The sequence below is a fragment of the Stylophora pistillata genome, chromosome 3 (assembly GCF_964205215.1).
Source record: "Stylophora pistillata chromosome 3, jaStyPist1.2, whole genome shotgun sequence".
Classification (NCBI taxonomy): Eukaryota; Metazoa; Cnidaria; class Anthozoa; order Scleractinia; family Pocilloporidae; genus Stylophora; species Stylophora pistillata.
In genome coordinates this window covers 417,081-438,987 of record NC_142521.1, presented here as the reverse complement: position 1 = coordinate 438,987, position 21,907 = coordinate 417,081, and the positions used below count along the sequence as shown (strand labels likewise).

The 21,907-nt window shown below is 37.8% G+C and overlaps 4 protein-coding genes across 5 annotated transcripts in view; 1 reads left to right on the top strand and 3 right to left on the bottom strand.

The window, feature by feature from the left end:
• Positions 1–4,556: 4,556 nt before the first annotated feature.
• Positions 4,557–21,907, top strand: part of LOC148733974 (separin-like) — a 55,739-nt gene continuing 38,388 nt past the window's right edge. The window contains exons 1-5 of the mRNA XM_088753168.1: positions 4,557–4,867; positions 4,980–5,184; positions 5,606–5,751; positions 6,154–6,306; positions 6,404–6,571. Coding sequence (XP_088609294.1) covers positions 5,097–5,184; positions 5,606–5,751; positions 6,154–6,306; positions 6,404–6,571 — 555 coding nt within the window. The 5' untranslated portion in view covers positions 4,557–4,867; positions 4,980–5,096. The remainder of the gene's footprint in view (positions 4,868–4,979; positions 5,185–5,605; positions 5,752–6,153; positions 6,307–6,403; positions 6,572–21,907) is intronic.
• On the bottom strand, positions 6,614–11,521 carry LOC148733982 (separin-like). Its single transcript, XM_088753213.1, has 8 exons — positions 11,444–11,521; positions 10,904–11,002; positions 10,072–10,142; positions 9,921–9,981; positions 9,365–9,454; positions 8,810–8,883; positions 8,330–8,413; positions 6,614–6,899 (listed from the first exon to the last, which is right to left on the bottom strand). The coding sequence occupies exons 2-8, from the start codon at positions 10,931–10,933 to the stop codon at positions 6,656–6,658; spliced, it is 654 nt and encodes a 217-aa protein (XP_088609339.1). The 5' UTR covers positions 10,934–11,002; positions 11,444–11,521; the 3' UTR covers positions 6,614–6,655.
• On the bottom strand, positions 11,516–11,857 carry LOC148733981 (uncharacterized). The gene is made up of 2 exons (XM_088753214.1): positions 11,709–11,857; positions 11,516–11,611 (listed from the first exon to the last, which is right to left on the bottom strand). Exons 1-2 carry the CDS (start codon positions 11,790–11,792, stop codon positions 11,531–11,533), a joined length of 165 nt encoding a protein of 54 aa, XP_088609340.1. The 5' UTR covers positions 11,793–11,857; the 3' UTR covers positions 11,516–11,530.
• Positions 12,262–16,922, bottom strand: LOC148733980 (uncharacterized). Of its 2 annotated transcripts, XM_088753191.1 has the most exons (7): positions 16,616–16,922; positions 15,499–15,655; positions 14,867–15,021; positions 14,163–14,343; positions 13,988–14,023; positions 13,148–13,352; positions 12,942–13,035 (listed from the first exon to the last, which is right to left on the bottom strand). In XM_088753191.1, exons 1-3 carry the CDS (start codon positions 16,838–16,840, stop codon positions 14,948–14,950), a joined length of 456 nt encoding a protein of 151 aa, XP_088609317.1. In that variant the 5' UTR covers positions 16,841–16,922; the 3' UTR covers positions 12,942–13,035; positions 13,148–13,352; positions 13,988–14,023; positions 14,163–14,343; positions 14,867–14,947. The 2 variants fall into 2 exon arrangements, with proteins under 2 accessions (XP_088609318.1, XP_088609317.1); XM_088753192.1 differs by lacking the exon at positions 16,616–16,922 and adding an exon at positions 12,262–12,409 and having other exon boundaries at positions 12,831–13,035; positions 14,867–16,158.

Sequence of the window (21,907 nt, the reverse complement as noted above, 5' to 3'; positions counted from 1 at the left end):
ATGACCCAGCCAGTTCTCAAACCCAGACCTCTTGACCCGCAGTGCAGCATACTAACCATTGGGTTACTGCATCTCCCACTGTATACAATACATTTAATCTTGCATGAATGTTATTCTCACTTAATTTTTTTTTTAATGTTCTAGGTTGACCTGGACCATCTTATTAATCCTGAAGAGACATATCATTACTTGCTTATCACTGCTGAAATGTTTGGGCTTTTAAAACAGGTGAAACCTGCTACGTACTTTCATTGGTGACGATTTAGATTTCCCACAGGCAATTAACTGTTCATGCAGTCCTGTCACAACATGACCATGGCAATAGAAATGTTAAAAAAAATGTTTCGGTACAAGAAATGACAGCAGTTTTAAGAGATTTAAGTATTTGAAGGAAAAGGCTATCACTCAACAGAAAAGAATGATTTTCTCCAGTCAGGTCTTTTTTATCTCGACTGGTAAATTTTATACAGTGAGGATCCTTGCCTTTGTTATCAGTGGTGTAATGAATAATGTAGGTTCTGCATTGTTGGAGGTTATTACAAGATAATTTGGTTGTATCAACTGGGTTAATAAATATTAATTGGCCGCAGCAAAGAATTTCTAAAGCTGATATTCCAAGGTTAAGCCCTTTATCAGAGCAAATGGTGAAGGGTTAATACTTGAAACATCAGCTTCAGAAATTGTTTTCAGCATCCGATTGGCATGTACATTATCAACTCAGCTGATGAAACCAAATTATATGTACTTATAATTCCAACCCCCCCCCCCCCCCCCCATCTGCCCCATCTGATGCAGCACAACATATGGGTATCTTCAAAAAATTAAGCGTGTGGGAACATCTTCCATTGCACCACTCCCTTCCCAGGATTAACTCTGCTACCCTTAGGCTTAGGCAAGTTAAGCCAATAATTTATATCCGCTTTGTAATACTGAGCGTTTTAAAAATTCTTTTATTAATAGACTTGGTTTTAAGCATAACTTGGCTGTAAGTAATTAATACACATTTTAGCCCATTACACTTTATATGTAACACTTGATATGTATTTTATCAGTGAAATAAAGACTATTTACTATTTTAATTTACAACAGTTTCCCACCAGAATCTTACCCCCTTTATTCATTCAATGAATGAATTGTTTTCTTGCAGCCCTTAAAAAAAGCTAGTGCTCTTTGCATGGCTGCCAGTATATCCCAATCAGTTGGTACCAAAGATATGCTGGATAATGGATTGTGTGCCCTAAGTGATGCTGTTCACTCATTGTGTGACATTCTGGACTTGTCACATGCTTCAATTATTCTGTCTCATACAAGTAACCTGGTTGATAGATTTGAGCCCTGCAGTACTTCATGGGTTCAGTTCTTGTTGGCCAAGAGTCACTATTTGCTAGTCACAGGAAAGGTATGAAAAATCAAAATCATTATTAACCCTATCACTGCTTTAACTAACTCTACTTACTGTCTGCCAAACACTTCTCGTGATGTAAGTTTGGAAAATTTGGTATTGGATTAACTAAATAATCCTCTACAATTGATTTTTTTCTTTATTCTCCTCACTTGTCTGCTTGGCATTGTACTGATGTTGTAAGGAGAATTCCTGTCTTGGTCTCTGACATGGGAGTCAAAGGGTTAAACAAGCATTCATCATGCAGGCATACATGTATACGTGGTACTCTAGCTCCATGTTGGTGATTTTTCTTTGTGCTGAAGAACTTGGAATAGCTTTAGGCAAGGAAACTGTGGGCCAGCTAGCCTCTGAGAGCAGCAGGGAAATCCAATTTGTATAGTAATCACATGATTTTGAGTGCAATTTGGAATAAATAAGCACGAGTAAATTTTTTCAAAGACTAACAAAATTTCATGAGCCCATAGGGTGAGTGCAATTTGTGATCTTTGAAAACATTTACAAGTGATTATTTATTCCAAATTGCACGAGAAAATCATGTGATTATGTATTAATAATATACATGAAAAAATACGAGGTAGCTTCTCATAACTACGCGGAAGAAAAGCGCATGCATCACATGCAAAAATAATTTATTGAAATCCTGCAAGTGACATTGACCTTGACATTGACATTGACCAATTATTCTGACCAATCAGAATGTCTGGTTTGTTTCTTTCTTTGCACTGAATTAACCCTCTTCTGTACTGAATTAACTCTCTTCTGCACTGAATTAACTGAAAACTGCGCTCATCTTAACCAATCAGAGCTGAGAAATTTTTTCATGTATATTATACAATATACGGTATAGGAGGAAATACCAATTAAACAGGTCTATAATAGTCAGTACGTGTAAACACGGGATTGTTCAGTTTGTGATGTGTGTGTCAGTCGTGGTTTTCATTGATTAATGTTGAGTATGCGGAAGGGGAGGTCTCCCTGAAGGAAGCACTGCAGAGTGAAGTCTTCACACACAAGAGTTACAAGTCCCACCTGTTGAAAGCCAGATGGAAATCAATTTGCTGCGAATATGCAATGCTCCCACCCACAATCCACAAATTTAAGATAACAGTTGGTAAGTTCACTCTTCTTCTTTGGAAATTCCTCTTTCCAAAACTTAGATCTACTCTTCTCCACAGTTATTCAGTAACTTTTTCATAATGGAAATGGGAATTTAGCAGTGGATATTCCATAAGATGGCTCTTCTTGTCCACTGATACTAGGTCTAATTGGAATTTGGAGTGTTTGTTTTTGGAGACCTTTAGAAAGATCCTTGGAGTAAGGAAGAAAACTAACAACAAACTCAACCCACATGTGACACCAGGTCCAAGAATTGAACTAATGGGAGGCGAGTGACCTCACCACCGCCCAATCCCAGCTCCCCAATATTGATTTTTTATTTCATTGTTTTCATAAACCGTCGCCAAGTGACCTGTGAAAATTTAGGCAGACTTAGTACCAACAAAACAGTCTGTTCAACCAGATAATTTTTGATCAGTGAATCAATTCATGAGTTTATGAGTAATTCCCAGGTGACAGTTATTTTTTTTAGTATTATCATTGTTGAGATCCTCTACTTGGTTCACTGACTCCTGGAATGGGCTATGGATGCACTTCATAAACTAACACAAATGGCTGAAGAAATCTTTGGTTTAGATGCGTTTTGTACTGGCAAACAGATACACAAGCATAAGGAAAATTTGTTGGGTAAGGTGATTGAGGAATTTTTGTTTCCTTTTATTCTTGACACAATTCTGCAGAGCCCTGCTTGCAAAGTAGTGCCCCTGATTTCTATGAGCTTCTACTAGGGACAATGTGTTCTGATGACTGGGATAATACAGGGGTTTCATTAAGGGCCAGGCACCGGGCAAATTGACTGGTTGTGAGGACGGTTTTGCCCACCTGATTTGACGGTCTGGAGGAAAGTTTATCTTATAAAGAAGTTCAGTTCAAAGAGTTTTGCCCGCCTGTGAAAACCAGTTTCCCTCCTGCAGAAAACATTAATGAAGCCCCTGATAATATATACCTAAATCATGTGGTTGGCAATACCTTGCAATCCTAATTCAGGCTTTGAGATAGAGTTGTGCTTGTAATTGGATGTGTTATTATCCTGATTAAAATATAGAGAAAAGTGCAATCAAACTGGCCTGAAACATGGGAGAGTTTTCTTCTGTTTTATTATTAAACTTTTAATCACATATTTTGGCATCTATTCCTTTTGTTTGTGCAGATTTGCTAGCCACATCAGAAAGTTCTGGCCAAAACCTTTCTAGTTAGTCAATCCTAAATGACTTGCTCTCATCCCTGTTACAAGTTGGTCAGCTGTATGCTCATCAGGGAGCTGTGAGGGAAGCTTTGAGGCAGTTTGTGGATGGTGTTGCACTAGCAAGGCAATTTTGCCTACCATACAGGTGATTTATTAATGTTTAGTAAAAGCTCTGTTAAACTTTTGGACCCACACTAGATCAGAAAGTCAAGGAGCATCAATCCAAAATTTTAGATGAGAGAATTTTGAGGATAATATTAACTGTCCTTGTCTGTTACTCTTAGACATCAAGCTGTTACCAGAACAGGAAAGAGAATAAAGTAAGATCTTAAAAATTGTTTGCTGAACGTGAAGTTGTGCTGAAAATGAAGGGTTAATTTCTTTTGTTTTATTCCCCTGATGTGAATTCAACATTGAATTAATCTGCTGGTAATTGGTAAATTTGCCTTGTCCAAACCAGCAAAACAGTTATTTTTCAGATTTTTTCTTTTTTTTTTTTTTTTGCAATTACGGCAAATGTATAAACAAATTTCATTTCAACTTCTTATGTCCCCATAGAGCAAGATGTCTTAGCTATAGTAAAGATGCCAAAGGGGAATTGTTTACCTCTAAAGATTAATTTGGAACTAGTTTTTAGAAGACTCATCTAGACTACAAAGATAATGGCAAAGTTTACATCCTTTTTGTTAATTTAAGTTGAAGTTTCAACTCAAATTAATTAAAGATGACTTCACTGACTAGTGACCAGGGATATTTTCGATTGAATCCCTGTGGTTTTGTTATTTTAGGAGAATAGCAAAGGATTTTTCTAAACCTTTGGTATATATGATAACACCTTTGCTTGTGAGTACTTGTAGCTACTGTTGCATTTGATAGACTTCTATTTGTTATGTATACAAAAGAGAGAGATTTTTCGTGACCTTGTGAAAGCCAGTTGGATGCTTTTACCTCTTAGACATGGCACACAACTCTCCGTGTTTACTGGTATCCCCAATTACTGTGGCACTGAGTGACTCAAAGTTTATCTGCTCCTTTATATGGGATGCAAAAACAAGGAACTAGAACCTTTGATGCCAGAACAAGGAACTAGAACATGGCTGCCAGAACAGGGGATTACAGAACAGGGAACTAGAACATGGATGCCAGAACAGGGAACTACTGTAAGACATGGGATGTTAACAGGGAACTAGAACATGGGATGCCAGAGCAGGGAACTTAATAAATCTACAAGTAGATTTCTCTTTATTTTGTTATTTCCTTTTTGTCTGTTAGGAAAACAAAGGAGATCTGGTGAAGCTTGCAGAACGTCTTTCCTCCTTGTCACTTGATGACTCTTCAACTAATACTGCTCACCAAAAACTGGCTGCCCTGGTCAAGACTTGAAACATCATGAAGTTTTCCTTGTGTGCAACTGAGAGATACAAACACGGTCTCTTCACTCCTGAAGAAATTTCCCTATTGCAGAACATGCCTAAAGGTACATTATAGTTATTTTACAAGCAATAGCGAGCTTTCAGCTGTGTTATGCAGCCAAACCAGCTTCAAAGAAAGTGTTTAACTGTTCAACTTTCTCAGGATTGGTTTGTAGAACAGTGTGACTCTTATAACAGGAGAATATTTTTTTCTAGCGAAATGTAATTATCACTAATTTAACATAATTCTTTAAGCAAAATGACTTTGTTAAAAACTTTTTGTTACCAGACCACCTCATTTGACTCTTCCCAATTCTTCCGCTCATGCTACACATAGAACTGATGATTACATTTGCCATGAATTTTTAGTTCCTTTGACAAGTAGAACTGAAATTTAATTTGTTACGTTGAGCAAATAATGAATTTTGGCAATAATCCTATAGTGTCATATTGACAAGGTAAGAAATTAGAATTATTGTTTTCTAGAGTGGACTGTTTGCACTTTGGAAACCTTCACACATCCAGTAAGCAAGGACAGAGAACTGCTGATCTGCAGGGTAAGGGCTGACTGTGATCCTGCTGTGGTTAAGATTAACACAACATCTGGAGAAGCACAGAACAAGGATTGCACTGTATGTCGATGTGTTTGTAACAACTTGGTTATATTGCGGTTACTCTGTTGTTGTATTTAGGGAGAGTGGACCTCTCACCTCTATGTTGGAGGAGGTAGTAGCTTACAGTCAGTTGAGATTCTGTAGTGCAGGTGTAAGCTTTGTCCAAGGTCACCATGAGGGGTTTTTGGGTAAAACACTGAATTCTCACAATACCTCTTTATTCTAGAAGATCACTAGAAATACGTCTGAGCAAACTGTCTGGATATCTGAGAAAACACTGGGGATAACCTGAGCTTACTAGTAGATAATTTCTCATTTAACCACTAGAAAGTCTGTAAGTAATGATAAAAGCACAAGAACAGGGTTGGCGAAGTAAATTAACCTAATTAACTATTGACTGAAACAACTTATTTTGTAAAGGGAGACAAAGTTGTTGTGGGTCTTTCAAAGCTGTTCCAGTCTGGATTATTGGAGGAATTTACAGACATAATGAATGACAGCATCAAAAGCATGAATATTAACAACACAACCGAGTGGTGGACACTAAGGACAAGGCTTGACAGGAGAATGAAGGTGATCAACATTTCAACTCTCACGAGCCATGAATGTGTATCCTCTCCTATGACATAACTGAAAGTCTAAATTGTAATAATTATGGTCATTTCTTTAGAACCTTTTGGAGAAACTTGAAGGTTCTTTGCTTGGAAAATGGAGAGGAGTTCCTCTTGGTCAGCCTATTGATGAAGAGTATTGTGAATCAATAGCATCCTTTGCCAGAGAGTTGGAAGAGAAAGTTTCAATCCTGTGTGGATGTTGTCCTGATAATCATTTGCTTGAAGTATGTTGTGCATGAATCAATCAGAGTTTCCCGAGTTATAAGGATGGCAGATTGTATGAAAAATGTTTTGTCCATCAATCTTTGTTATGATTTGTGTGCCATCTTTGGTGCTTGACCCAAAGATGACAATTGAAGTAGCAAAACCTTGCATAGTAACCGAATGGAAACTATGGAAATTATGTGATAATGTTTTTCCTTCACGGTCAGGTATAAACTAACCTGTAGTTTTCCCGAACTGCAACCCATAAGCAGAGTAACAGCTCGACAATCCAACCTTTGAATGTCATCAACCTGCAGAAATTCACGCCCAGTGCCATGACCAAAATATCTAGAAAGAATATTGATGCGATGATTAAAGCAACAACAACAATAAAACTTTCTACTGTAGATACCCTTATCTGAAAATGTTTATCGCATCTAGAACTAAGTATGGGATCATGTTTACTGCAGGTGCTCTCCACTGATATATCAGTTGAGAGTCGGTCAACACTTGGGTGACACTTGGTCGATAGTCAGTTGGCACTTGGTTGATGGTTGGTTCACAGCTGGCCGATACTTGGTTGAGACTTGGTTGACAGTTGATGGTCAATATCTTTACCGATACATTGACCGACTGTCAGCCAAATGTCAACCAACATATCGGTCAAATGTTAACTGACTCTCGACAAATAATTATGTCAACCGATGTATTGGTTGAGAGCACCTACAGTAAATATGATCCTTAATAAGTGTAACAGTTGTATTATGGACCCAGTTTAGCAGCTAAGCAACTGCAACTCACGCAAGAGCATCAAATGTCATATAAAAAGGGTCATAGATACTGATTTCACTTCTAAAATAAAAAAAAAACACCATCTCCCCTGTTTCAGTTGTAATTTGCATATAGTTCAGTCAATGTAACATAAATCATTACTGGTAGTAACTGATACAGACATATCAGAATGACAATAACATGGGTCATCCAACCTAATTAGTCACACAAGCAAAATTTCAAGTATGTATAAAAGAAACCCAAAGTACCTTTGTCTCTATCTTAGTCAACTTATTTAACATTTAAGAGTCATGATTCTCAGTATTTCAGCACTGACAGCTCTGCAAATATCCAACCTCTACGACCTTTTCAATTTTCTACTTTGTCAATGGCAGGCTTAGAAATTTTCAGGGTTTCAGAACTAGGGTTTATTTTAGAGGTATGCATATCAGAGGGGTGTGAGGGGAACCTTCTTTTCAAAAACTTTGTAAGAGCCAAATTCTTTATATTCCCCCTGATCTGTTGTATACATTTCTTGGTAGAGAACTTGTAATGTTTAAAGATGGAAGCCGACATTCTCAAATGGAGGAAAATGTCACCAGTACATGACAGTTTTTGTTGGGAAGAAGGAGAGGGGTAAATTGCAGGCTGATGAGAGATAGGAAGCATACCAGAAGCTTGCTGTTCTTGACAGAGGGGGCCCATTTAAAAGGAGATCTACTGGAGTGCTTTTAGTTATTCACATGAACAGGTCATGGACAGTCAAAGCTGATGGGAGACCCTAGAATAGTGCACTGGACTCCGGGTTGAGAGGTCTGGGTTGGAGTACTGGCTGGGTTAGCGTGTCGTGTTTGTGGGCAAAACACTTTACTCTCACAGTGCCTCTCTTCACCCAGAAGGACTAATGGCTTCTGCCGAATTGTCGGGGGGGGGGGGGTGAGTGGTAATACTCCTAGTTGGCTGTGTGGGTTAATAGGCCCCTTACTGGAGCCTTTACAATAACTCACATGAACAGGTCATGGTCAGTTAAAGCACTCCTGAACTCTTCCTGTGTGGGAGCCTTTCCTGTGATACCTTGCCATCCATCTTCGCTGCAAGTGACAACAATTATTCATATACGCTGGATTATACAAGCATTTTGATTGGTTTGTACTTGTGATCTATTAAAAAACAGATGCAAGAGTAATGTCACCATCAACAATATTTTGCTTTCTTATTGTTTAAAACCATTACATGTTGCCAAAATGCCAAAATCAGTGACACACTTGGCTGGGCTTCCTGTGCCACTTTTTATTCTTACTACATTTTGATGTCATCTGTGATCTATTACTAAACAGACACACAGCAACATTGAATCTATTTGTTCAGTTTATAATATATTGGTGTTACCTCTATCAACTTGTATAGCCTAGTTTAATATATAAGAAACACAACATCAGGTCTTTCTTCTGTTTCATTTGCTTCAATCGTTTGCTTGTGTTTTGTACCTTTCAAACCACTTCTGAAACATTTTCTGGGTGTTGGGTAGGTTATTCTCAGGCAACTGTCTTTGACACGATAACTATCAAGAGAAATGCAGAAAAAAATATTAACTGACAATGAATATCAAGGTATTAAAAAGCTAAGAATCTGGCACAAAAGTTGTTGTGGTAGGCAACCACATTTCAAAAGACCTTCATTCAATTCAATCAATTGACAATTTTTCCTGTATGCTTACCTTGGCTAATAGATAATGAAATGACAAACACTTTTTTTGTATCAGATCACAACTTCTTTTCATAAAATTACAAACCATTATTGTGAGGGAGAATTATGCTCCAGAAACCAAATGAGCCAGTTCTTTACACAAGGTCTAACCCAAACCATGGTTTACACAATCAGTGGGCATCACGGTTGTTATAATTAATTAAAATAAATTTCTTTCCACTGTTGACAGCATAGCAGAGATAAAAATCAATATGGTTCTGGGAGAAAACATGACAGTTGTTTGAGAAACAAGTCAGGTCTTCAAACTTTCAAAGACCTCTTAATGAAATGTGTACCTTGGAAAAAAGAAATTGCAGAGATGGGACCCTTGTCACAGGTTGGTCAAACAGGATGGGTATGCTTTCCCATGGAAGATGCTGAATATCCTATGAATCATAAAATACAGATCAATTTGATTTATAGATATGCCAGAAATTGACTCTGGTTTCAAACATTGTAGAAGAGTACGTCCCAATACTGAATGAGTTGATAAGTAAGATCTGCTACCACAATTTAGGCACACATCTTGCAATTACAGCATATCTGTGCGTGCCCATAAATCTACCTTAGTGTCTGAACACTTTGAATATAATGGTGAGCAACCAGTACCCATTACACTAATGTTGCAAATGACCACTTTTTAAACTAATATGGAATGTCAGTCCATTACGGATGCCTTTCCTCCCACCCTTGTGTTTGGCAAAGCTTTGATTCCTTGACAGTTCACCAACATCTATTTACAAAGAACCCACATATTGGTTGTTCAGTTTTCAGGTCTTCAGAGCTAGAGCTAGAATACATTTAATGGCTGATTACTAAACAAATGTAAGACCTAAAAAAGCTGGTTCTTACTTTTCCAAGAGTTAGGATTACAGGATGACGAGGAATGTTCTCTGCAGAGTGACCTCCAGACCTGAGAAGGAATTTTGTTGTCATCAATAATTTCTCGAGAGTACAAGTAATGAAGGTAAGAAAGAAAATTAACCTTTATGTTCCCTCAAACCTGTTTATGCAGCTTTTCTTGTCTGTATCTTCAAATAGCTTGTCAGTGAGGTTCTGAACTTCATCAAGTAGCTGAAACATGCAATGTGAGAGATCATGAAATGAGAGATGATTACTTAAGGGCCAAGGATGAGGAACCTCCCTTTGTCTCTAGTAGCTAAGACTAAACACATTCTCCTGTCAGGCAATTGACGATGATAAACCAATAGAGTGCAATTTTATCAAACACCAAATAATCAAAACAAAAATAATCACAACAGCTTATTGCAATACAGGTTGAGAAGAAAAAAACCAGAGGGTTGCTATGTCTGGGAAACACAAGTGGACCAAATTACAATTTAGTTAATGTAAGTAGTTGCTAAATCTGACTTAAGCCCTTCATTAGAGTGAAGAGTTAGCCCTATGCTTTGACAAAAGCAGTGAAATTCCAACTTACTCTAGACACTTGATTATGAATTCTTTGCAGTAAATGGTTTGAACCCGGGGGTAACATGTGAAGGTGTAGTCTGATCGTCCGGGTGAGTGTATTCCTGAGAAGGACTGTTGTCGGTGGCAGTGACTGACGTTTCGACAACCTGTGCGGAAGTCATCATCAGAGTCAAGTGAGTGATTGTTGTCAGTAGAATGTTCTTATTCCAGTTACACGAACTGGAATAAGAACATTCTACTGACAACAATCACTCACTTGACTCTGATGATGACTTCCGCACAGGTTGTCGAAACGTCAGTCACTGCCACCGACAACAGTCCTTCTCAGGACTACACTCACCCGGACGATCAGACTACACCTTCATATGAATTCTTTGATTGCAACAAAATTTTCTTGTTCTTACTTTTTCAAAAGAAGGTAAGGTAGCATCCATGGCAGTAATTTCAGTCAGTGCTTCAGCAGTTTCTTTTCTTGACAAGCAAAATGACGAATCTATGAGGACCTACAACAAACAAAGGACACTTAATAATAAAAATATTAATAATGACAATAGGATTTAGCTGGGGGCATTCCATGAGGTGGTTCTTCTTGTCCACTGGTTTAAAGTGAAATGTTGAAATGTTGGTTTTTGTGGAGGGAGGAAAACCAAGGAACCTGTATAAAAACCCTTGGAGCAAGGACATACCCACCCACATACCACATATGACACCAGGTCTGGGAATTGAACCTGTGGAACAGCAGGGAGGTGAGTGCTCTTGCCACTCAACCATCCCTAGTTTCCATTCGGTTACTATGCAAGGTTTTGCTACTTCAATTGTCATCTTTGGGTCAAGCACCAAAGATGGCACACAAATCATAACAAAGATTGATGGACAAAACATTTTTCATACAATCTGCCATCCTTATAACTCGGGAAACTCTGATTGATTCATGCACAACATACTTCAAGCAAATGATTATCAGGACAACATCCACACAGGATTGAAACTTTCTCTTCCAACTCTCTGGCAAAGGATGCTATTGATTCACATTACTCTTCATCAATAGGCTGACCAAGAGGAACTCCTCTCCATCTTCCAAGCCAAGAACCTTCAAGTTTCTCCAAAACGTTCTAAAGAAATGACCATAATTATTACAATTTAGACTTTCAGTTATGTCATAGGAGAGGATACACATTCATGGCTCGTGAGAGTTGAAATGTTGATCACCTTCATTCTCCTGTCAAGCCTTGTCCTTAGTGTCCACCACTCGGTTGTGTTGTTAATATTCATGCTTTTGATGCTGTCATTCATTATGTCTGTAAATTCCTCCAATAATCCAGACTGGAACAGCTTTGAAAGACCCACAACAACTTTGTCTCCCTTTACAAAATAAGTTGTTTCAGTCAATAGTTAATTAGGTTAATTTACTTCGCCAACCCTGTTCTTGTGCTTTTATCATTACTTACAGACTTTCTAGTGGTTAAATAAGAAATTATCTACTAGTACGCTCAGGTTATCCCCAGTGTTTTCTCAGATATCCAGACAGTTTGCTCAGACGTATTTCTAGTGATCTTCTAGAATAAAGAGGTATTGTGAGAATTCAGTGTTTTACCCAAAAACCCCTCATGGTGACCTTGGACAAAGCTTACACCTGCACTACAGAATCTCAACTGACTGTAAGCTACTACCTCCTCCAACATAGAGGTGAGAGGTCCACTCTCCCTAAATACAACAACAGAGTAACCGCAATATAACCAAGTTGTTACAAACACATCGACATACAGTGCAATCCTTGTTCTGTGCTTCTCCAGATGTTGTGTTAATCTTAACCACAGCAGGATCACAGTCAGCCCTTACCCTGCAGATCAGCAGTTCTCTGTCCTTGCTTACTGGATGTGTGAAGGTTTCCAAAGTGCAAACAGTCCACTCTAGAAAACAATAATTCTAATTTCTTACCTTGTCAATATGACACTATAGGATTATTGCCAAAATTCATTATTTGCTCAACGTAACAAATTAAATTTCAGTTCTACTTGTCAAAGGAACTAAAAATTCATGGCAAATGTAATCATCAGTTCTATGTGTAGCATGAGCGGAAGAATTGGGAAGAGTCAAATGAGGTGGTCTGGTAACAAAAAGTTTTTAACAAAGTCATTTTGCTTAAAGAATTATGTTAAATTAGTGATAATTACATTTCGCTAGAAAAAAATATTCTCCTGTTATAAGAGTCACACTGTTCTACAAACCAATCCTGAGAAAGTTGAACAGTTAAACACTTTCTTTGAAGCTGGTTTGGCTGCATAACACAGCTGAAAGCTCGCTATTGCTTGTAAAATAACTATAATGTACCTTTAGGCATGTTCTGCAATAGGGAAATTTCTTCAGGAGTGAAGAGACCGTGTTTGTATCTCTCAGTTGCACACAAGGAAAACTTCATGATGTTTCAAGTCTTGACCAGAACAGCCAGTTTTTGGTGAGCAGTATTAGTTGAAGAGTCATCAAGTGACAAGGAGGAAAGACGTTCTGCAAGCTTCACCAGATCTCCTTTGTTTTCCTAACAGACAAAAAGGAAATAACAAAATAAAGAGAAATCTACTTGTAGATTTATTAAGTTCCCTGCTCTGGCATCCCATGTTCTAGTTCCCTGTTAACATCCCATGTCTTACAGTAGTTCCCTGTTCTGGCATCCATGTTCTAGTTCCCTGTTCTGTAATCCCCTGTTCTGGCAGCCATGTTCTAGTTCCTTGTTCTGGCATCAAAGGTTCTAGTTCCTTGTTTTTGCATCCCATATAAAGGAGCAGATAAACTTTGAGTCACTCAGTGCCACAGTAATTGGGGATACCAGTAAACACGGAGAGTTGTGTGCCATGTCTAAGAGGTAAAAGCATCCAACTGGCTTTCACAAGGTCACGAAAAATCTCTCTCTTTTGTATACATAACAAATAGAAGTCTATCAAATGCAACAGTAGCTACAAGTACTCACAAGCAAAGGTGTTATCATATATACCAAAGGTTTAGAAAAATCCTTTGCTATTCTCCTAAAATAACAAAACCACAGGGATTCAATCGAAAATATCCCTGGTCACTAGTCAGTGAAGTCATCTTTAATTAATGTGAGTTGAAACTTCAACTTAAATTAACAAAAAGGATGTAAACTTTGCCATTATCTTTGTAGTCTAGATGAGTCTTCTAAAAACTAGTTCCAAATTAATCTTTAGAGGTAAACAATTCCCCTTTGGCATCTTTACTATAGCTAAGACATCTTGCTCTATGGGGACATAAGAAGTTGAAATGAAATTTGTTTATACATTTGCCGTAATTGCAAAAAACAAAAAAAAAGAAAAAATCTGAAAAATAACTGTTTTGCTGGTTTGGACAAGGCAAATTTACCAATTACCAGCAGATTAATTCAATGTTGAATTCACATCAGGGGAATAAAACAAAAGAAATTAACCCTTCATTTTCAGCACAACTTCATGTTCAGCAAACAATTTTTAAGATCTTACTTTATTCTCTTTCCTGTTCTGGTAACAGCTTGATGTCTAAGAGTAACAGACAAGGACAGTTAATATTATCCTCAAAATTCTCTCATCTAAAATTTTGGATTGATGCTCCTTGACTTTCTGATCTAGTGTGGGTCCAAAAGTTTAACAGAGCTTTTACTAAACATTAATAAATCACCTGTATGGTAGGCAAAATTGCCTTGCTAGTGCAACACCATCCACAAACTGCCTCAAAGCTTCCCTCACAGCTCCCTGATGAGCATACAGCTGACCAACTTGTAACAGGGATGAGAGCAAGTCATTTAGGATTGACTAACTAGAAAGGTTTTGGCCAGAACTTTCTGATGTGGCTAGCAAATCTGCACAAACAAAAGGAATAGATGCCAAAATATGTGATTAAAAGTTTAATAATAAAACAGAAGAAAACTCTCCCATGTTTCAGGCCAGTTTGATTGCACTTTTCTCTATATTTTAATCAGGATAATAACACATCCAATTACAAGCACAACTCTATCTCAAAGCCTGAATTAGGATTGCAAGGTATTGCCAACCACATGATTTAGGTATATATTATCAGGGGCTTCATTAATGTTTTCTGCAGGAGGGAAACTGGTTTTCACAGGCGGGCAAAACTCTTTGAACTGAACTTCTTTATAAGATAAACTTTCCTCCAGACCGTCAAATCAGGTGGGCAAAACCGTCCTCACAACCAGTCAATTTGCCCGGTGCCTGGCCCTTAATGAAACCCCTGTATTATCCCAGTCATCAGAACACATTGTCCCTAGTAGAAGCTCATAGAAATCAGGGGCACTACTTTGCAAGCAGGGCTCTGCAGAATTGTGTCAAGAATAAAAGGAAACAAAAATTCCTCAATCACCTTACCCAACAAATTTTCCTTATGCTTGTGTATCTGTTTGCCAGTACAAAACGCATCTAAACCAAAGATTTCTTCAGCCATTTGTGTTAGTTTATGAAGTGCATCCATAGCCCATTCCAGGAGTCAGTGAACCAAGTAGAGGATCTCAACAATGATAATACTAAAAAAAATAACTGTCACCTGGGAATTACTCATAAACTCATGAATTGATTCACTGATCAAAAATTATCTGGTTGAACAGACTGTTTTGTTGGTACTAAGTCTGCCTAAATTTTCACAGGTCACTTGGCGACGGTTTATGAAAACAATGAAATAAAAAATCAATATTGGGGAGCTGGGATTGGGCGGTGGTGAGGTCACTCGCCTCCCATTAGTTCAATTCTTGGACCTGGTGTCACATGTGGGTTGAGTTTGTTGTTAGTTTTCTTCCTTACTCCAAGGATCTTTCTAAAGGTCTCCAAAAACAAACACTCCAAATTCCAATTAGACCTAGTATCAGTGGACAAGAAGAGCCATCTTATGGAATATCCACTGCTAAATTCCCATTTCCATTATGAAAAAGTTACTGAATAACTGTGGAGAAGAGTAGATCTAAGTTTTGGAAAGAGGAATTTCCAAAGAAGAAGAGTGAACTTACCAACTGTTATCTTAAATTTGTGGATTGTGGGTGGGAGCATTGCATATTCGCAGCAAATTGATTTCCATCTGGCTTTCAACAGGTGGGACTTGTAACTCTTGTGTGTGAAGACTTCACTCTGCAGTGCTTCCTTCAGGGAGACCTCCCCTTCCGCATACTCAACATTAATCAATGAAAACCACGACTGACACACACATCACAAACTGAACAATCCCGTGTTTACACGTACTGACTATTATAGACCTGTTTAATTGGTATTTCCTCCTATACCGTATATTGTATAATATACATGAAAAAATTTCTCAGCTCTGATTGGTTAAGATGAGCGCAGTTTTCAGTTAATTCAGTGCAGAAGAGAGTTAATTCAGTACAGAAGAGGGTTAATTCAGTGCAAAGAAAGAAACAAACCAGACATTCTGATTGGTCAGAATAATTGGTCAATGTCAATGTCAAGGTCAATGTCACTTGCAGGATTTCAATAAATTATTTTTGCATGTGATGCATGCGCTTTTCTTCCGCGTAGTTATGAGAAGCTACCTCGTATTTTTTCATGTATATTATTAATACATAATCACATGATTTTCTCGTGCAATTTGGAATAAATAATCACTTGTAAATGTTTTCAAAGATCACAAATTGCACTCACCCTATGGGCTCATGAAATTTTGTTAGTCTTTGAAAAAATTTACTCGTGCTTATTTATTCCAAATTGCACTCAAAATCATGTGATTACTATACAAATTGGATTTCCCTGCTGCTCTCAGAGGCTAGCTGGCCCACAGTTTCCTTGCCTAAAGCTATTCCAAGTTCTTCAGCACAAAGAAAAATCACCAACATGGAGCTAGAGTACCACGTATACATGTATGCCTGCATGATGAATGCTTGTTTAACCCTTTGACTCCCATGTCAGAGACCAAGACAGGAATTCTCCTTACAACATCAGTACAATGCCAAGCAGACAAGTGAGGAGAATAAAGAAAAAAATCAATTGTAGAGGATTATTTAGTTAATCCAATACCAAATTTTCCAAACTTACATCACGAGAAGTGTTTGGCAGACAGTAAGTAGAGTTAGTTAAAGCAGTGATAGGGTTAATAATGATTTTGATTTTTCATACCTTTCCTGTGACTAGCAAATAGTGACTCTTGGCCAACAAGAACTGAACCCATGAAGTACTGCAGGGCTCAAATCTATCAACCAGGTTACTTGTATGAGACAGAATAATTGAAGCATGTGACAAGTCCAGAATGTCACACAATGAGTGAACAGCATCACTTAGGGCACACAATCCATTATCCAGCATATCTTTGGTACCAACTGATTGGGATATACTGGCAGCCATGCAAAGAGCACTAGCTTTTTTTAAGGGCTGCAAGAAAACAATTCATTCATTGAATGAATAAAGGGGGTAAGATTCTGGTGGGAAACTGTTGTAAATTAAAATAGTAAATAGTCTTTATTTCACTGATAAAATACATATCAAGTGTTACATATAAAGTGTAATGGGCTAAAATGTGTATTAATTACTTACAGCCAAGTTATGCTTAAAACCAAGTCTATTAATAAAAGAATTTTTAAAACGCTCAGTATTACAAAGCGGATATAAATTATTGGCTTAACTTGCCTAAGCCTAAGGGTAGCAGAGTTAATCCTGGGAAGGGAGTGGTGCAATGGAAGATGTTCCCACACGCTTAATTTTTTGAAGATACCCATATGTTGTGCTGCATCAGATGGGGCAGATGGGGGGGGGGGGGGGGGTTGGAATTATAAGTACATATAATTTGGTTTCATCAGCTGAGTTGATAATGTACATGCCAATCGGATGCTGAAAACAATTTCTGAAGCTGATGTTTCAAGTATTAACCCTTCACCATTTGCTCTGATAAAGGGCTTAACCTTGGAATATCAGCTTTAGAAATTCTTTGCTGCGGCCAATTAATATTTATTAACCCAGTTGATACAACCAAATTATCTTGTAATAACCTCCAACAATGCAGAACCTACATTATTCATTACACCACTGATAACAAAGGCAAGGATCCTCACTGTATAAAATTTACCAGTCGAGATAAAAAAGACCTGACTGGAGAAAATCATTCTTTTCTGTTGAGTGATAGCCTTTTCCTTCAAATACTTAAATCTCTTAAAACTGCTGTCATTTCTTGTACCGAAACATTTTTTTTAACATTTCTATTGCCATGGTCATGTTGTGACAGGACTGCATGAACAGTTAATTGCCTGTGGGAAATCCAAATCGTCACCAATGAAAGTACGTAGCAGGTTTCACCTGTTTTAAAAGGCCAAACATTTCAGCAGTGATAAGCAAGTAATGATATGTCTCTTCAGGATTAATAAGATGGTCCAGGTCAACCTAGAACATTAAAAAAAAAATTCAGTGAGAATAACATTCATGCAAGATTAAATGTATTGTATACAGTGGGAGATGCAGTAACCCAATGGTTAGTATGCTGCACTGCGGGTCAAGAGGTCTGGGTTTGAGAACTGGCTGGGTCATTTTGCTGTGTCCACTTGGGCAAAACACAGCTTTCTTTTCTATCACGTGCCTCTCTGTAACCAGGAGTACAGATAAAAAGCCTGCCAAGTGATAAAATGCTGGGGGAAGGGCATAACCTTGCAATGGACTAGCATCCCATCTTGGGGGAGTAGTAATACGCCTAGTTGCTTAGCCCTTTAACTCCCAGAAATGATTTAAACATGTATCTTCTCCCTTTAAAGCCCATACATGATTCAACAGGTAATGAGAATACTTGAGCTTATCATGTAGAAGTTGTTCTCTTGATCTAACACCAAATTCTTATAACTTATTTACAAGGAAATGTGTAGCAGCTAGAGGGGAGAATTAGTGATTAGGTCTTGGGATTGAAAGGGTGAATTCAATGGAAACCAGGATAACCTCGGGCTGGGTGGGCACTCTGTTTGAGTGCAGACTTAGCACAGCATTTAAATTTTAGTAATCCATAAATCTTTAATGGCACATCTTTCAAATTGTTTAAGTACCTATTGTAAAACGTCTGAAAGTATCAAAAGCTGATACCTATTTAGTTCTCACAACAAATTCCCCATGAAAGAAAACTGTTCTTGGAATTTTACAGTTTCACTTGTTTTCAAATAAAGAATTCTCACTGCCAGTGAAAAAATATTAATGTTTTGGAAATTAAAGTAAAAAAATATATTACATAGCCCTAAAATGCTTTTTCCAGGAAACATTTACCTTTCCACTGGTGTCTTGTTGCAGTGATTTGGTCCTTAGTGACGTCCACATTTCCAAAGCTGCACAAAGTGATTCCATAAATGGTTGCTCCAGGCAGATATCTTCTATCTGAAAAGTTACACCAACATTTCATTTGACAGTCTGATATTTTGAGGGAATGAGGTGCTTTTGGGGATGCACCGGAGGTGCAATGTCAGGGCCCCTTTCCCTTCTGCACAGTCCTCCATGTACACGTACAGGTACAGTATGTTGTTGTTGTAGAAAAACTGACTACAAAATTCATGTCTAAATGTAAAACAGGCACATGACATTTCATCAAAGACAACAATTTGTTCCTGAAAATGTGTTGAACAAGGAAAAATATAAAATCTGTATAAGTAATGTTCACTCTAGACTTCAAATTAACTGAAATCAACTTCTTGCCCCAGTGCGTCTCTTTGTTGGAGGCACACTCAGTGGCCTAACAGATAGCCTGCAGCCAGCACGACCTCAAGAAATCCAAATTTGAGACCTGGGTGGGTCATCAAATTGTCAGATCAGATCTTAATAAAAAAGTTTCCAGTACTTTCCTCTTCTCCTTCATAACTGTCAGAAAGCTCTGGCCTTGCTGAAGTTGCTCTCTCATTTACTGCATCTTTGTGCTCAAGCAAAGCCTGCCATAAATATGCAGCACCAAGTCTATCCAGCAAACGTGAATGCATGTTTTTCTCCTCATCCTGACTATCTGTTGAGTCCAATAACTGCTCTAGAGTCTCCCCAGCTTCTTGACAGTACTGCGGTGCAGATCTAAAGAAACTCAGCTACTATTAGTGTCGAGCCCTGCAGTGTCTGCTCATCGCAGGTCTAGGTTTCTTTTGATGCAGATTTGATGTACTTGAAAGGGATCAATTTTTTTTGTCCCTGCCCATCAAGGTGTCTGCTGAGTAAAGATTCATTTTAATAAAAGTAACTGACAGTTTTAATGACCAACTTTGTCCTTTCAATAAGAAGATGATAAAAATTCTTCACAATTAATAGGAGACTTGGTCAATCCATGGTTACCATGCTGAACTCCAATTTAAGAGGACTGTTTTGGAGTCCTAACCAAGGCCACTGTGTTTTGTTCTCAGGCAACCCACTCTAGTTTCATACTGACCCTTTCCAACCATGAGTATGGATCGGTAATAGCAACTTAAATGCTGTGGATTTACAAGCAAGGGCTCGAAATTAATGGTAACCCATTAACCAATGGTTAGTAATTTTCAACGTTTGGTTACTAAAAATTTGTCCAACTAACCCGACATGGTGAGTAAAATTTTCTAACATATTTAAACATCAGTAGACCTCAGGGCAAAGAGCACGTAGGCCCGACTCTCAGAGGAATACTTAGAATACTCAAGTTGTTAAGTCAACTTTAACTCTTTTTAGAGAATGCTGTAGATGTACTGTTCTTGACTAATCATGGTAAACAAGAGGGAAATAAAATAGGTGGATAATTGTCTACGTTTTTGAGGTCACTATGCAATTTCAGCTACTCTTTAATTTGTCCTAGTTGTTATTATCAAAATGTTCAATATTTGAGATATCGTAACTTGTGAGCTTGGATACCAAACTTTATTATTTGGTTAGTAAAAAAGATGTCTACTAACCCGAAGGGTTAGTGATCCAAAAATTAAATTGGAGCCCTGCCTGCCATTGACTAACATCCTGTCCAACAGCACTAGGCCTTTCAGGCTGGTAGCTAAGAAGTTAGGCTACTGGCTGAAATTTCAAGTGAGGTGGCTCAAAGGCGGTGAACAATTGTAAGTATACAATGAAATGTATGAAGTTCATATATTTTGAACTGCGGTATTAGATACGCATGATGCACAATCCTCGCAGTAGATAGCGCTATTGCTTAAATACACTGTAGCGCTATTGCTTAAATAGCGCTATCTACTACGAGGATCGTGCATCATACGTATCTCATACCGCAGTTCAAAATATATGAACTACAGCAATTTGCCCTACTGCTGTGTCATAGCTGAAAAAGTTTGGAACAATTCAATGAAACATTTTGGCAGGTACAGTTGTACTTCACTTATGAAAGGGGAAACCATAAGAAGAAGTCAGAATGTAAAAGAAAGTATTTTGTTACCTTTTGGTCTTGTAACAAGCAAGCTCTTCCTGCAAAACAAAACAGAGCTGGCTTCCTTCTACATCTTTTGCATCTTCTTGCTCTGCAAATGCACTGCATAGGGTTCTGAGAAGAAAAAAGAACCAAGAAATTTCTTCAAACAGTTTCCAATTTACTCAATCTTACTTTAATTATGTAATTCTTCAACACCATAATGATTATATCATTTTGTGTTTTTTTATCACTATGCCTTATCTCTCCAGAGTCAACCTTAAAAATATTAGAATTCCCCCCATTTTTTTCTTCCCTCTTTAAATTAATTTTATCTGATCCTTTTGAAGCCTTGAACGAGCCAAAAACTAGGATTTTGGTGTATTGAGGTGAGGAATCTGCCACATTTCAACGGTTATGTTATGATAGTTCACTTGCTGCAATGCATAAAAAACTCACTCCTCCCTTTTCTGATGCATCGCAACTTGTGAATAGAAATCGTTTGAGGGCACTTCCCATGGAATAATCTTTATATTTGCTGCATGTATGTATGTTCTGTTTGATTATGAAAACAACATGCATGTATTTGATCAAGTTTAAACAAATTAAAACCAATTTTCTGGAGTTCTTGTAACCTTTTTTTTACACATTATGATCTGACATCTGCTTAAAACTCATAAGCTTTAAGTTAATCGACATCAAAATACTAATATTTATTTTGAACTCTATTACAAACCTGCATCTCTCAGACTGTTTTTCTCCCTCCTGTAGATCCTTCACCAGCTCATGTTTCACTGAGACCCATTGTCTGACTTGCTGTTTTAGGGTGTGGGCATCAGAGGCTGTTTTCAGTGCTACCAGGACCACAATTGAAGCAGTCTTTAGTGCATCCCTGATTCTTCCGGCTCTTCTTTGACAGTCAACTAGCAAGGCATACTTTGTGAGTAGCTTCACCTGAAAAGTATTTTTCAAACATTGCCAAATAAACATTTTCAAAACTCACCATGTCATTGTTAGCCAAAATTAGATTTGTGATCAGCAACTTATTCTACATTCACCCTTTAACTCCCATGAGTGACCAAGACAGAATT

What these genes read in the sequence shown, in the direction of transcription:
- LOC148733981 (XM_088753214.1), bottom strand. Translation starts at nt 11,792, where the DNA reads ATGAATGACAGCATCAAAAGCATGAATATTAACAACACAACCGAGTGG. An exon ending in GGCTTGACAGGAGAATGAAG is followed by an intron (nt 11,612 to 11,708) that starts GTGATCAACATT and finishes TCATTTCTTTAG; the next exon opens with AACGTTTTGGAGAAACTTGA.
- LOC148733980 (XM_088753191.1), bottom strand. Translation starts at nt 16,840, where the DNA reads ATGGCTGCCAGTATATCCCAATCAGTTGGTACCAAAGATATGCTGGAT. An exon ending in ATTTGCTAGTCACAGGAAAG is followed by an intron (nt 15,656 to 16,615) that starts GTATGAAAAATC and finishes ATTAATGTTGAG; the next exon opens with TATGCGGAAGGGGAGGTCTC. An exon ending in CAAATTTAAGATAACAGTTG is followed by an intron (nt 15,022 to 15,498) that starts GTAAGTTCACTC and finishes TATTTTTTTTAG; the next exon opens with TATTATCATTGTTGAGATCC.
- LOC148733982 (XM_088753213.1), bottom strand. Translation starts at nt 10,933, where the DNA reads ATGGATGCTACCTTACCTTCTTTTGAAAAA. An exon ending in TGCAATTTCTTTTTTCCAAG is followed by an intron (nt 8,884 to 9,364) that starts GTACACATTTCA and finishes TTCTCTTGATAG; the next exon opens with TTATCGTGTCAAAGACAGTT. An exon ending in TTTCAGAAGTGGTTTGAAAG is followed by an intron (nt 8,414 to 8,809) that starts GTACAAAACACA and finishes TGTCACTTGCAG; the next exon opens with CGAAGATGGATGGCAAGGTA.